General features: G+C 47.2%; 1 protein-coding gene and 1 pseudogene across 2 annotated transcripts; both read left to right on the plus strand.

Moving 5' to 3' along the window:
* The first annotated feature begins 1,467 nt into the window (after positions 1–1,467).
* Positions 1,468–4,939, plus strand: LOC311040058 (TATA element modulatory factor-like; annotated as a pseudogene). Its single transcript has one exon. The product of its transcript is annotated as a TATA element modulatory factor-like (transcript).
* Positions 4,940–7,672: 2,733 nt separating this feature from the next.
* Positions 7,673–9,775, plus strand: LOC311040059 (disintegrin and metalloproteinase domain-containing protein 10-like; the record flags this gene model as incomplete). Its single annotated transcript, XM_084050131.1, has 1 exon — positions 7,673–9,775. The coding sequence occupies one exon, from the start codon at positions 7,673–7,675 to the stop codon at positions 9,773–9,775; it is 2,103 nt and encodes a 700-aa protein (XP_083906257.1).
* Positions 9,776–13,460: the final 3,685 nt, after the last annotated feature.

A 13,460-nucleotide genomic window follows, 5' to 3' on the forward strand; every position in this document is an offset into this window, starting at 1 on the left:
TTGCAGTGGTGGACAGTAACATTGATATCCCAACCTGCAGTTTCTGTTTACTAAGGAGCTGGAGAGACATGGATCCCCCTGTCTGTTATTAAGCAAACACAAAAACAATATCACTTTCAGCAACTTTATGGGTTTATTAAAGGAACTCTATGAAATCTGGACATTGTGAGGTGGAAACCTCATTAGGTCCAAAACTGTGACTTTTCATGTAGCAAAAGTTAGCAGATTTACAAGTTCAAACGTTTCGAGCCGCGTTTCGAGCTTGTAGATCTGCTACTGTTGATGCTTTTGTGTGACACTGCAGCATGAGCGTGTTAATTTAAGAAAATCTTCTGTCTGTCTGTCTGTCTGTCTGTCTGTCTGTCTGTCCACAGCTAATCCCACATAGCCTCGCGTGGCCAGACAATATCACACAACACACTGCGTGGATATTAGTCTGGTCCCTATCAACGATAGATTTTTTTCCAAGGGGCGGTTACAAAAAGATCCAAATAAGGTGATAAGCCCACCCACATTTGGGTGCTGGGCCTTGATTGGTCCCTCACAACTTCGGAGGGAGAGAAATGAAATCTCTATTGAGGGGGGCCAGACCTAATCTGCCGAGGGCTAAAGTGCGCTGCAATTTTGCAAAGGCAGATTCGTCTGGAACCAGGCTAAATCCCACAAACCATACACTGATCAGTGTAAGACTTCTTGTGCAATGCTGCCAGTCGGCCAAGGAACGTAACGACATCAGCCATCTATGATGTCAGCACTGTGTAGTCAGGTATGTCTACATTTGGGCATAATCCGTGCACATAGACACAGACATGTGAGGTTGGAAATGTGATGTCACCAACAACATAAAGGAGGGAACCTTAATTCAGTGCACTTTGAACAGTTTGAACAGATAGCATTATAACACAATCTCTGAGGAGCCATAACCCTAAGGAGTAACATTCAGATTATGTGAACATGATCCTATTTCCTAAAACTATTCATCGTTCCCGGCGCTTGAACTAAGTGACACCACTGATGATGTAATGCATAAGCTCGCAGAGTAGCAAGTGGGCTAACACATTAGCAATTGGGCTACAAATTGAAAGTGACTAAAACCCCGGACGATGCTCAAGCAATAAAGCTGACAGAAACACCAAACTATGGAAACATTTACGTTGTGATCGAAGCTTTGATCTTAGAGGGGTTGCAATTCAAAGCTATCTTTCTACTCAAAACTTGCTGTCAATTTGGGATTTTAACCAGCCGAACAGATATTTAGCTGTAGCTACCAGTGTTGAGTCTGTGTTGTAGTGTCTTTGCTACGGCTGGGCTAGCTACTAATTGGTTGTAACAGAACTGGCTTTCATACAACACAATTCAGAATTGCAAACTGAAGCACAGTATAACGGGTTGGTTGGCATCGCAACGTGTTAACTTATTCTCATTAACAAACACTGGACGTGTTGTTAGCTAGAGAACCGTCCAAGAATGAGTTGGTTCAACGCATCCCACCTGTCCACTTTTGCTAAGCAAGCTTTGACAACAGCTCAGAAGTCTATTGACAGAGTCCTGGACATCAAAGAGGACCAATGGAATGACACTGTTGCTGTGATGGCAGACGACGATTTGCAAGTGAGGACGCCACTGAGCGTTGGGTGGGGAATGACAGAATGTGACTCTCTGTCAGAGGAGACCGCTGATTTTCCTCCTCCTTCATCTGAGGCTATCACCAATCCTGTCTCAAACACTGTCACGGATGAGTCACAGAGCGTCCGTGCCCTTTTACCCTCTGAGAAGGGTGTCGAAAACACCCAGGTTGTGTCAGTGCCTCCTGCTATATCCAGCAGACGGCTGCAAGAGAAGAAGGGCCAGGAGACTGTGATCTACGATGATGCAGAGCCTCACAGGCCGGGACCTGCTGATGTGAGTGCAGAGAACCAGGAGAGTCAGATGGCTCAATCTGAGTCTGCGCTATCCTCATCACGTCCAGACACAGTCCTCCTGCCGGTGTCTCCGGTTTCATATTCAAGCAATCATCCTTGTGACGACAACAGCGAAATGAAAAGCAGGATAGAAACAGACATTGCTGAGAGTGACATTTCTGTGGACTCACAAGCGGAACAATCACCACCGACTTCCTCAGAACCACTGGTTACGCAGGATGTCACCAACTCACCCTATGGACCTCCTGCTGTCACCTCTGAAACTAGCAGCTCTGCCCCGTCAGACACCTCAGCTCCCTCGTTCCTTAACGAGATCTTCTTGGAGCCTAAAGAGCCGAAGATAGAGGACCATCAGAATGACATCCCTCCTCCAGTCAGCACCTTCTCCTTGTGCACGTCTACCACCAGCGACGTTGAGGTGGTGGTGGATCACGGAAGCATGCTGAGTGAGAGCTCAACCAGCGAGAGCTCTGCCAGATCCACGCAGGAGTTGGGGGAGGGCAAGGGCAGCCTTCACTTAATGCAGAGCTCCTTCCAGCTTCTATCAGCCTCCACCTGTGGCGACTTACCCCCGGAGGACAAACCCCAGCTCACGGAGAGTGGCGGCTCCTCAGATGCTTTTGAGTGCGTCGACTCATTCAGCATGTGTTCGCTAGACAGCCGGAGTTCCGGCCAAGTCGAATTGGATGCCGAGATCCCCGGGAGTTATACGCTTGTGTACGTCACCACCCAGCCCTGCCCCTGTGGTGGCTGCGTTATCAGCTGAGGATCAGAACGAGAAGGGAGTGCTGGTGCAGAAAGTGGAAGGAGAGGAGGAGAAAAGAAGGAGGAGGATGAGGAGGTGGAGAAAGAGGGGCCCACTGAAACGATAAGGGACCATCGGGTGGACCAGATGGAGGAGAGGGGTCAGAGCTTCACACCTGTTAACAGTGAGCAGCCTGAAGAGCTGATGGAGCAGGACGCTGGGATCGGGGGTGTCACACTGCCATGTGCTAACCCCGACGCTGAACAGCACCTCATTCAGCCAATAACAGAAGAGATGGAAAGTGTCTCCACATGTCAGATTTCTGGAGCTTCAGAATGTGATTGTTGAACTGTCAAGTCATCTGCAGGAGAAGGAGTCACAGCTGCATATGGCCAACAACGATAAAACCAGGCTGGAAGAAGAGTGTGACAACCTCAAAGATGAAGTGCTAAGCCTGAAGGAGGAGAGCTCTACCATTAAGTCTCTGAAAGATGAGTTTACACAGCGCCTCATTGAAGCAGAGAGGAAAGCTCAGCTGGCCTGCAAGGAGAGGGACATGAAGGAAATGAAGGGCATGCGAGAGGAGCAATCCACCAGACTGAACAACAATAAGATGATAGAGCTCATCAGAGACAAGGAGAAGCAGATCAGAGGCCTCCTGGAGGAAGGCGAGAAACTATCCAAGCAACAGCTGCAGCACTCCAACGTCATCAAGAAGCTACGTGTGAAGGAGAAGGAAAATGACGCCAGGATCATTAAACAGAGCAAGAAAGTTAAGGAACAGGAAGAGGAACTCAAACATCTGCATCAGGCGCTGAATGGGAAGGAAGAGGTGGAGAAGCAACTCAGAGAGAACATCAAGAAGCTGAAAGGTGAAGTGCAGCATCAAGAGAAGGAGCTCAGCAGGCTGAAGACTGACTTTGAGGACCTGCAGGAGAACAAGACGTTCCTACAGTCCGCTCTGGACAGCACTTACGGGGAGCTGGCAGAGCTCCACAAGACCAAAGCTAGGATGGCCAGTGAAGCCCTGGAGGCAGCTCTGAGCAGGGAGGCCAAGGAGGAGCTGAGCATGGCCCTGCAGAAAGCCCAAGAGGAGGCTTGTTTGCAGCAGGAGGCTCTGGCTAACCAAGTGGCTGACCTGAGGCTGGCATTGCAGAAGGCTGAGCACCAGCAGGGTAGGAAAGAGGATTACATGAGAGACGAGATCAGAGAGATTCAACAGAGACTGCAGGAGTCAGAAACGAGAAACCAGGAGTTGACTCAAAATGTTATGTCTGCAACGCGGCCTCTGCTCCGGCAGGTTGAGAACCTGCAAGCCACACTGCGAGTCAAGACAGCATCCTGGGAAAAGCTGGAGAAGAATATATCTGATAGGCTAGCAGACGCCCAGGCACAGTTGGCCGTTGCCGTGGATAAGGAGCATTCCGTGACCGATGAGCTGCTCGCCATCAAGGCCCAGTTGACGTCTCTCGAGTCCCAGAATTCCCTGCTGCATCAAGAGAAGAGCTGTGCTCTGGGACAGCTGGACACAGAGAAGCGTAATAGGGACAGACTGGAGGATGAAAGCAGCAAGCTGCACGCTCAGCTGGAAAATCTGCAAGGGGACCACAGTCAAGCTTTAGAAGAGGCGAAGAAAGAGAAGCTGCTGCTGATCGGTCAGCTGGAGATGAAGAGGATGACGATCGGTGAAGAGAAGAACAATAAATGCCACCTAGCACAAGAAGCCCTTCAGGAAATGGAGAGGAAGGCCTTGGTAATCCCTGACGGAGAGCTCCTCGCCTCCTCCACCTTAACCCCACTGTCCCAGTCCAGCTCCATCAGCCGGCCGGATAACACTGGTCTGGATACATCTGTGCTAAATCAGGATGACCCTCTCGAGCACTCTCTATTCACCATGTACCTATCCATGAGTGGGACCAACTTCTACGAAGCTGGAGGCTCCAGCATCATAGAGAACCTCCAGTCTCAACTCAAACTGAGACTGGGGAAGATAGCACAGCTACAGCTGGAGATCTCCAGTCTGGAGAGGAGTCGCGCCGTCATGGCTGAGGAGCTGGTTCGACTCACCAATCGGAACGATGAGATGGAGGACAAGTTGAAGGACATGTCTAAGCTGAAGGTTGAACTCAAAGATCTGGAGCAGAGACACAATGCCATACTCCAGATGTATGGAGAGAAGGCAGAGGAGGCTGCTGATTTGAGGCTGGACCTGGAAGATGTCAAGAACATGTATAAAACCCATATCGATGTACTGCTCAAGAACCAGAAATAGAATAAACCAACTAATCAGTGGTGGAAAGTAACTAAGTACATTTACTTAAGTACTGTACTTAAGTACAATTTTGAGGTATTTGTACTTTACTTGAGTATTTCCAATTTCCAAAACTTTTACTGCTACTCCACTACATCTCAGAGACACATATTGTACTTTCACTCCACTACAATTACTTGAAAACTTTAGTTACTAGTTACTTTGCAGGTATAAATTATGATATAATGAAACATACATTAACCACTTCAACCCTATTTTATACATAGGCTATTTGAAAATAGCAGATCTACAAGCTCACAACGTGTCGCATCGCGACGCGTTGTGAGCTATCTGATTTATTTGTATGTGTTTTTTGAGTGGTGCCAACCACTCCTACATTTGACTTTGTCCGTGTGTCCGTATGTCCGTCCGTCCGTATGTCCGTCCGTATGTTTGAGCACGGCTGATTGGTCAAGCTTCACGTGACACGTGACAATATGTTGTCACGTGTCACGTGACAACATATTGTTGCTGATTGCAACACAAGGATGAAACCAGTTACACTTTCAAAGGCACCACTCTCTTCACACTGGGTGTGATTTTTTTTTAATTATCAGATATACTCTATGTATGTGGGAATAGTGTCATTAACAGTATATAACATGCTGTGTGTGTGTGTGTGTGTGTGTGCGTGCGTGCGTGCATGCGTGTGCGCGTGTGTGTGTAGTGGCGTAGAGCAGGGATGGAAGGCGATGCACTCTGGAGCCCCCCTAATGTTGGTTGCAAACATTTTCAAAAATGTCTATGTAAATAAACAAATATAAAGCCAAGAAGAGACTTTCGGACAAGCCTTTTCCTTGCCTTTATATGATGTTATGTGTGCTGAGTGGTACAGTAGAACATTTTCATAACTCCATCCCGAGTCCACCGCAGCTAAAAATCAGATATTTTTTTTATAGTGATGTTTTTTTATTTATTATTTTATATCTGACGCTCATATTGACAGAAACCTAGCCACAGTGTGTTAGATGACGCTCATATTGACAGAAACCTAGCCACAGTGTGTTAGATGACGCTCATATTGACAGAAACCTAGCCACAGTGTGTTAGATGACGCTCATATTGACAGAAACCTAGCCACTGTGTGTTAGATGCGCGGCGGAAGTCTTGCGCATGGACCGGCCGCTCGGGTTTTTAGCTGCCGTGATCTCGGGATGGACAGTTTCTACAGTAGCCTACCACTCGTCCTAGGATATCATAATACCCAGTGGTGTAAAGTAACTAAGTACATTTATTCAAGTACTGTAATTTTGTGGTACTTTTACTTTACTGGAGTATTTCCAATTGTCTATACGTTTACTTCTACTCCATTACATCAGAGGCAAATATTGTACTTTTACTCCACTAACAATTATTTGAAAACTAGTTACTAGTTACTTTGCAGATATAAATTATTACATTATAAAACATACATTAACTACTTTAGCCCTATTTTATACATAGGCTATTTGAAAATAGCTCACAATGCGTTGTGAGCTATATCTTGGCTATATCTTGCGCTGAGCCTATCTTGCGCTGATCAGAGCAATGGTCATGGAGTTATGGCCATTTGAAGGGTCACTTTTAAGTCCTCCTTAAAGGTTCTATGACATTCATTTTCACTTTTTTTATTTTTTATGTTTTATTGGGGGTTTTATGACCTCAATTACACCCAAAAAAACGGAATTTTGAACATTCAGTGGATGTACTGTGGTCTGGGGTTTTCTGAATAATTAGGCTGAAAAGTAATCTGAGATTGGCCTTTGGATAGTGAAGTCACAGGCCATCACAGCCCACTCCCCTCCTCGCCCCTCCCCTCCCCTATCCTTTCCTTTGGGGGCGGGGCGGAGCAGAGGTGATGATTGACAGGCAAAATCCCTCAACAGCGACACCCGCAGGCAAAGATTTATTTTTTCATTGCAATTGAAAAGGCTTTAGAAATGTGAGAGAAAAACACCTGCAATGACTCACTAGAGTAGGATTTTTAGTTACACGTTTTTATACACGTTTGAAGGACCATGACAAAGACTTTTAATGTGTTGTAAAACTGAATGTCATGAAACCTTTAAAGAGCTGGATCAGCAGCACTAGAAGCTGCATCTAAATAGGGAACTAAGTGGATAGGCATTGTGGTCCCTGAGATGTGATACATTTTTTGTGAAAATTTGTATTTTTTAAAAAGATATATGTACCTTTGTTTGGCTTTCTAGATCTCCCCCCCAGCCAAAAAAGTCTGTCCCCCTTTCGTCATAGAAGGGACATAGAAGGGACACACGTCATGCGAAGCCCGGCCATTCAGATTTCAACCACTAGGGGTCTGGCAGTACCAGGTCTCCTGGTTCTAGTTATTTCATGATCAATAAAGATATCAATCAATCAATCAATCAATTAAACACTGCTGTAGCGCTATATGTGTGCAATTCGGAACAGTGTTTGTGCCAAGTTTGGTGCTGATCGGAGCAACAGAACACAAGCTATTCATGGAGACAACACACCTATCAGCGACCTGACGTAACAAAAACCACATCATGGGCAGGCATACGTCACCGGCCGCTTGCTTAAAAGAAGAACGCAAACACTATTGCATGGTTGTGGTTAGTTCATACAGATGTCCGCTGTTCTTTAAGAGGAAACAAAGCAAGCAATCTTTGCAATAGGTTTACCACCCACCGTATGTATGGAGAGCTTCTTCTGCTTACAATGAATGTACTCAATATGCTATTTGTAAAGCTGTTTCTCATGGTTTGCTGTCTGCAGAACATTAAAGGACAGCATGCTAATCCACTCAACAAACACATCCATCATTATGAGGGCCTGTCATATGACACAGAGGCCCTGCACCAGCAGTCACTAGTCAAGGGCAAGACGCTGCAGCTGGGATTCCGTTCTCATGGAAGGTACTTTAACTTGCAGTTGAAGAGGGACAACTCCTCCTTTTCTCCAAATCTCACCGTAGCGGTGTCAGGAGAGGATCTTCCCTTGGATATCGACTATATCGATTTCATTTACACCGGACAAACACTTGGTGAAAATGGCACCATTACTCATGGGTCTGTAGTCGATGGCCGTTTTGAGGGCTCCATCCAAACACATCGAGGCACATACTACGTGGAACCCTCTGAGAGGTACTTCAGAGAGAGGAACGTGTCCTTTCACTCTGTCGTCTATCATGAGGATGACATCAGTAGTCCAGAGGATGGCTACACTGACCACTCTGTGTTTGAGAAGATGCAGACGTACCAGGCATCAGTGGTGGACCACCCGGTTAGCAAGATACTGGTGTCCAAGGGTCGTGGTTCTTCAGTCATCCGGCAGAGGACCACCTGCGAGCTCTTGATCCAGACTGACCACTACTTTACCGAATACTACGGCACGAAGAGGAAGGTCATGGACGTGATCAACAGCTTTGTGAGGGATATCAACGTTATTTATGGGACGACAAATTTCAATGGCATCCGTCTCATCAACTTTGTGGTGAAAAGGGTCATTATCAACACTACCAGCGCTACGAACGACATGAACAATCCGTTTCGCTTTCCCAACATCGGCGTGGAGAAGTATCTAACACTCTTCTCACAACAGAACCATGACGATTACTGTCTGGCCTATGTATTCACCAACAGAGACTTTGATCGGGGCGTGCTTGGCTTGGCTTGGAGGGGGGGAGTCTGTGAGAAGCATAGGCTGTTCAATGATATGACTAAGAAGTCTCTGAACACGGGCCTGGTTACTGTGAAGAACTACGGTCATCATGTCCCTCTTAAAGTCTCACTTGTCACCTTCGCCCATGAGGTCGGACACAACTTCGGCTCTCCTCACGACGAGACACCTTTGTGCGCCCCTGGAATGGCACAAGGCAACTACATCATGTACCCCCAGGCCACAGCAGGGGAGAGGCCCAACAACCGGAAGTTCTCACCATGCAGCATCGACGTCATGAGCGCGGTCCTGCAGGAGAAGAAGAACATATGCTTTGTTGAATCCGACCTGCCCATCTGTGGTAATGGGATCATGGAAAAAGGCGAAGAATGTGACTGTGGCTTCCGCGATCAGTGTGAAGAAGAGTGTTGCTATAACGCCGACGAGAATGAAGGCAAAAGGTGCAGACTGAAACCGGGCAAAGAATGCAGTCCCAGTCAGGGCCCTTGCTGTGGCCCGGTAGAATGCCATTTAATCCCCCAAGGTAAACGGTGTAGACTGGAATCAGAGTGTGCCCATGAAGGCCTGTGCAACGGTACACACGTCCAGTGCCCTCCCTCACCATTCAAGGACGACTTAATCACCACCTGCGATGCGAACGCAAGGGTCTGCATCAATGGGGTTTGCACAGGTTCCATCTGTCAGACACATGGTCTGGAGTTGTGCACCTGTCCGAGCCCAGAGGGCACAGACGAGAAAGCCACCCAGTGCCATGTCTGCTGCATGGAGGCAACGAGGCCCGACACCTGCAGCAGCACAGGATCTGAGAAATGGGCCCGTTTCTTTAAGAAGAAGCTCATCACCCTGAAGCCCGGATCGCCCTGCAATGACTTAAAGGGCTACTGCGATGTTTTCTTTAAGTGTCGTCCGGTGGACGCAGACGGGCCTCTGTCAAGGCTATTGAAGTACCTGTCTAATCTGGAGCTGTATAAGACCATCGCTGAGTGGATTGTGGTTTACTGGTGGGCAGTGCTGTTGATGGGCATTGTTTACATCGTATCGATGGCTGCCTTCATTAGGATCTGCAGCCTCCACACGCCCAGCAGCAACCCCAAGCTGCCTCCACCTCTGCCACTGCCAGGTACGTTGAGGAGAGGCCAACCGCAGTCCCAGGGCTAGACATTGGTCCTCTCTTTGCCTTGATTCTTCCTAATGCCTACAATGAGAGCAACTTGACTCAGAAGAGTTCACTTTTATTAACGCCTACAGCTAAACACAACAGAACTGATCTCACCGGACAGCAGGCCCAACAAACTGATGCAGTGGTTCACGCCCTTTTTTACTCGTAGCTCGCCTAGCCAAGCCGAGCCGAGCTGTCTATAAGAGAGTCTGCGTGCGTGTGCGTGTGCGTGAGTGTGTGTGTGTGTGAGTGATGGTTTGTCTGGAGCTAATCTCGCAAACCACAGGACCAATAAGTGCTAGATTTCTTGTGCACACTGCCAGTGGGCCACAGAAGGATCTTTTTTTTTCCATTCGTGGGCTCTGGCTTTGGGAGTTAACACATTTCTTTATTTAGGCTACGGTGTCCGTCAAAGCAAAGTTGCGGTTGCATCATGTTTATTTTAATGATCGATCAATCTATTGTGTTCCGGCCTACTTTAAGTTCCTATTTCTCTGTATCATAATGAAAACAAACTCTTTTTTTTTGTTGTACATTATTTGTTTATATTAATGTTATATTACTGTATGCCAATTATTTGGTCAAATACAATTGTTAACATTAAGTGGGCTATACAGTATGTACCTGTTCATTTGGAGGTTAGCAATGTAACCAAATGGACCCGTATGAAGACCCATAAATTGCCAGGAAGCCTAAACATACACACACTAACAATAAATGATAAATGGTGCATTTATATAGCGCTTCTATCCGAAGCGCTTTACATTGATTGTGCCATTAACCCATTCACACACACACACACACACACGGCGGAGGAAACCATGCAAGGCACCAACCTGCTCATCGGGAGCAATTAGGGGTTCAGCGTCTTGCTCAAGGACACTTCGACACTAACTCTAGGGGAGCGCCCCAGCCCGGGATCGAACTGGGAACCTTGCGGTTTTCCAGTTCACTCTACCCGGCCACTCTACCCCTGAGCCACTGCCGCCCCTGTGGCTCAGGGGTAAAAAAACGACGACTTGACAAAAACTGAACAAACAGGGGCATATATATATAGACACAGGGGTAACAAGACATAGGTGCAATCAACATAGCCTGGGACCAGACGAATCTGCGAGTGAAAAACGGTCTGGCACCGCTCCATAGAGAATCCATTTCCTGCTCCAGAAGACGTGGGTGACCAATCAGGGCCCAGTATTCGAATATTGGAGACTAATTGGTAGTTGGTTGTAGGTCTAACCAATTGCGTCGAGGGCCATTGTTTTGATTCCGCCCCTTGGGGAAAAAAACGTCCTCATGGAAGCACCAGACTCATGTCCACGCAGTGATATAGTCTGTCTACGCCAGGCTACCATCAACAGACAAATCAAGAGACGATAGGCAGAGGGACTAACAGGACACAGGAGGAGATAACTAATAATCACCGGGAGGTGAGACAAGGCAGGAGAACAGTAACTAGGCAGAAAATAAAGGTACACAACATCAGGGCAAAAGGCATCAACAGAGTAACAGAAATACAATTGGAACGATACAACAGAACAATGGCCTAAACAGGCCTAAAGAACAGCCCTAAAGATTCCAATGCCATATAATGGCAGTCAAGGGCTAGATAATAAAGTCAAAGTCCACGGCCCGAGGAGCGGACCGTGACAGATTGATTGTGATGTTATATTGACTAATTTTGCTGGGGACCCCCTGGTGACCCCCTGGTATCCCCCCCCCAGAAAACCAATACACTAAATAGCCTAGCATCAAAACAGGCAAAAGCTAAAGTGATAGAGTCTCAAACCGGCAGAGTCAGGGCCGCATTAACCACGGAACTTAGTGGAACTGGTGTTCCACGGCCCGCAGCCTGCAGGGCCCTGTGAGAATTGTGTGTTTATTTTTTGTGTATTTAAAGAAAAGATGTTGATTTATATTGGTCAAAGAGAACCGAATTAGACCGAATTAGACCCGAAAAGCTTCGCGCATGCGCGTGAAATTACGCGACTGGTGTTCCACGGCCCTGAGGGGTCTTAATGCGGCCCTGGGCAGAGTGCATCTCATTATAAACACAAATGGGTGGACTTCAAGCTACTCAGAGGCTAGCACAGCTTGCTTATGACACACAAATGGGACGTGTGATCGTTATATAATCGGCATTGTGAGTTTTTGGTGTCACTGTAGCAGATACTCTGGGTGGAGAACAATAATATAATCAACTGAACGCACTTTTCTAGTTTTCATGGTGGTTCTCTTGAGCTCTGCTGAAGGCCATTGGTGATTAAATGCCGCCCTCAACTGGCCAACACATATACTGCCATCCTGCAAAAAAAGCAAACCAAAAAAAAAAAACACACGCACGCGCGCGCACGCACGCACGCACGCACGCACGCACGCACGCACGCACGCACGCACACACACACACACACACACACACACACACACACACACACACACACACACACACACACACACACACACACACACACACACACACACAATCACTGCAATGCCGAGGGCTGACTAACACATTCTGAAGTTTTTTTAATTCAGCAACATTGCTTAGGCCTATATTGCATCATCCCAGCTGAGTCAAGTGAGGGCAAAGCGTGGCGTGTTTGTCAGCTTTAATTAACAGTATTTGGGACGAAAGGAAACATACAGTGAGTCACCATTATAACATCGGTTCTCAAAGTGCATTCCGTTTTTTTTCTTCTTTTTTTGAAAAGTGTTAATGATAGATCATGTATAGAGGTCCCTGGCACAAAATCTTTTCAGATGGGGGTCCGTGGCCAAATACACGAACAAATCTTGGCATGAAAATGTTTGAACCACTTGGTTAACCGGGCCATAATTGAGGTCGACTCAACTTGACTGGTGTCAGCATATTGGCAAATAAGTTAACATTTACCGATGGCAGTGACTGATATTTATCTGTTGTTGGCATGAGGCCTAGTGTCTTTGAAGGTAATCTCTCAAGAACAGATTCTGCTCTCCGCTTGAATCTGTCGGGGGGGGGGGTTCGTCATAACGTGTAAGCACTGGCCTAAATGGTAAATGGTAAATGGTGCATTTATATAGCGCTTCTATCCGAAGCGCTTTACATTGATTGTGCCATTAACCCATTCACACACACATTCATACACCGATGGCGGAGGAAACCATGCAAGGCACCAACCTGCTCATCGGGAGTAATGAGGGGTTCAGCGTCTTGCTCAAGGACACTTCGACACTAACTCTAGGGGAGCGCCCCAGCCCGGGATCGAACTGGGAACCTTGCGGTTTTCCAGTTCACTCTACCCGGCCACTCTACCCCTGAGCTACTGCCGCCCCGCGGCCCACGGCCCACTGGCCTAGAAGTGGGCGTGCCTTCAGATCAGGAAGCAGGCCACGCTTTACCCAATCAAATGTAGTGGCCGGGATTTACTGTCTGCTCTCGCTTCCCACTGAAAACAAACTGAAACTCATTTAACAATAGCGTCCTCGGAGCAGACAAAACCACGGAAAGATATTCACATTTTAACTTGCTCTTTCATCATAGAAACAAGTGGGCTTATAACCAAAACGATCCATGTTCTCTGGGAGAAGTGGTGTTTGTGTTCCGTGTAGAAATATTGTTAGTGGGAATGAAAACATAAGCGCACCACCGGAAGTGGAGCGCTGAGGGCAGACCAAAAACCCCGGTTTCCTTGCGCACGGGTG

Source organism: Gymnoscopelus microlampas, assembly GCF_963454915.1.
Source record: "Gymnoscopelus microlampas genome assembly, chromosome: 23".
NCBI lineage: Eukaryota > Metazoa > Chordata > Actinopteri > Myctophiformes > Myctophidae > Gymnoscopelus > Gymnoscopelus microlampas.